This window comes from Loa loa (assembly GCF_000183805.2).
Source record: "Loa loa unplaced genomic scaffold supercont3.1387, whole genome shotgun sequence".
NCBI classification, from domain to species: Eukaryota; Metazoa; Nematoda; class Chromadorea; order Rhabditida; family Onchocercidae; genus Loa; species Loa loa.
The window spans coordinates 409-2,112 of NW_018109567.1; the positions used below are offsets into that span (position 1 = coordinate 409).

A 1,704-nucleotide genomic window follows, 5' to 3' on the forward strand; every position below is an offset into this window, starting at 1 on the left:
CTGATTAGATAACCTGTGCAACTATATTGATTAAATAAAATGAAACTTCATTCCGATTAATTTTCATCTTTTCTCAAACGAATCCTAGTGACAACTATTAATTACTCCTTTTCACAACAAATTATAATTTGAAGTAATCATTTTTTAAATATTTATGCCGTTAACCATCCCAAATTCTCGTAAACCAATCTGTAATTATATACTTTTGTAGTTCATTCCGCTATTTCAGAAATGAACAAATCGGTCTTCATTTTTGTGCTAGCAAGTTTGGTGACATTAGCACGGGGATATGATTCAGATCAAATGCCTTTAATGGGAGACAAGGATCTTCAACAATTGAGCAAAGTTGATGACACGTTGCGAAATTGTTGTGTTAGACGGAAAGTTGGTGACAAATGCACAAATACGTTATGCAGTTTAAGTGGTGTCGCTCTTATGACAAGTGATGCGGTAATTTCAATTGCAATCTTCAAAATGTTTAAATCTCTGTGAAACCTTTGATTGTTACTATTTGTAAGTGCCGGAACATAATTTAGTTACTATTACCGGTAAATACCAGAATTGTTGTCATTGATGACATTATGTTAAGCAATGAATTTTCCATCAAAAAACTTTTTCACTTTTATTCTAAGCATTACAACCTATAAGTTAAATTAATATTATTGAGAATTGGTGAAATTAATTCTGATAACAGTGTAGGAAAATTTACAGAAAAAAATTTAATTTGAATAAAATTTCTTCATTATTATTTTACAGAAATTATTTGTGAATGTTTTTTTTCCTTTTAAAAATATAAATCTGTTTATCTTTTTAGAACTTTATTCTTCCATTACAGTTACGAAGTAATATCTTACAATGTAAGCCCCAAATGAGGGATATTTTGAAATGTGCTACAAAGTTGAACAATCTGACATCTTGCTGCTCTCAACGGTAATTTATTACAGAAATGTTCTTGCACGAATTCATATTTCTCGATCAAAGCTAACTTTTAACTTCAAAATTTTCCCCTCTTCAATTTTACACTCATTTAAATTATAAATAAATTTTAGCTTGACCCATTAAACGTTATTATTTCCTATTATTGTTGTTATTTCTACTAATTCCATTATTAAGTAATTATTGAAATTTTCAGCAATGTTCCGGATGGATGCCTCAATGTTTGCGATGGATCAGGGCGAATGAGCTTAAGCAAATTAAGCATTTCTTGCTTGCAATATTCCGAACCAATTGTTCGTTGTTTCGGAGAAAATTTGCTATTTCATAGGAAGAATACATTAGTTTTTGGAGCTTCAAAGCGAATGCGAATGAATTAATGAGAAATGGTAATGTTCGCGAATGATATTTGCATATTATTCACATATTTACGGCATATTATCAATTTCAAATTTATCTATTTTAATAAAATGTAAATGAATTTACTTTTAGATATGAAATAAAAGATTAAAATGTTCGATTTTGCCTATCAAAGAAAAGAATCAATTTTCCCTCTTTTTAATTTCCTTTTTACTCATATCTAGCATAATTAGAAATAAAGGTTTTATTTAAAATTTGATAAATTTCAAAAAAAACACAGGCACACACAGAGAACACATCAAGATTTATCCGTTTTCCTCAAGCTTTCATCTCATCATCCAAATTTATATTTAATTAGAGCACTTTCAATCAAATAAATTTAAAGTAGCTTTTTTTCCACATTTCATAAAG

At 28.6% G+C, this 1,704-nt stretch overlaps 1 protein-coding gene across 1 annotated transcript; it reads left to right on the forward strand.

The window, feature by feature from the left end:
• The first annotated feature begins 223 nt into the window (after nucleotides 1-223).
• LOAG_14937 (hypothetical protein) lies at nucleotides 224-1,369 on the forward strand. The gene is made up of 3 exons (XM_020448877.1): nucleotides 224-450; nucleotides 836-930; nucleotides 1,133-1,369. Exons 1-3 carry the CDS (start codon nucleotides 232-234, stop codon nucleotides 1,311-1,313), a joined length of 495 nt encoding a protein of 164 aa, XP_020301007.1. The 5' UTR covers nucleotides 224-231; the 3' UTR covers nucleotides 1,314-1,369.
• Nucleotides 1,370-1,704: the final 335 nt, after the last annotated feature.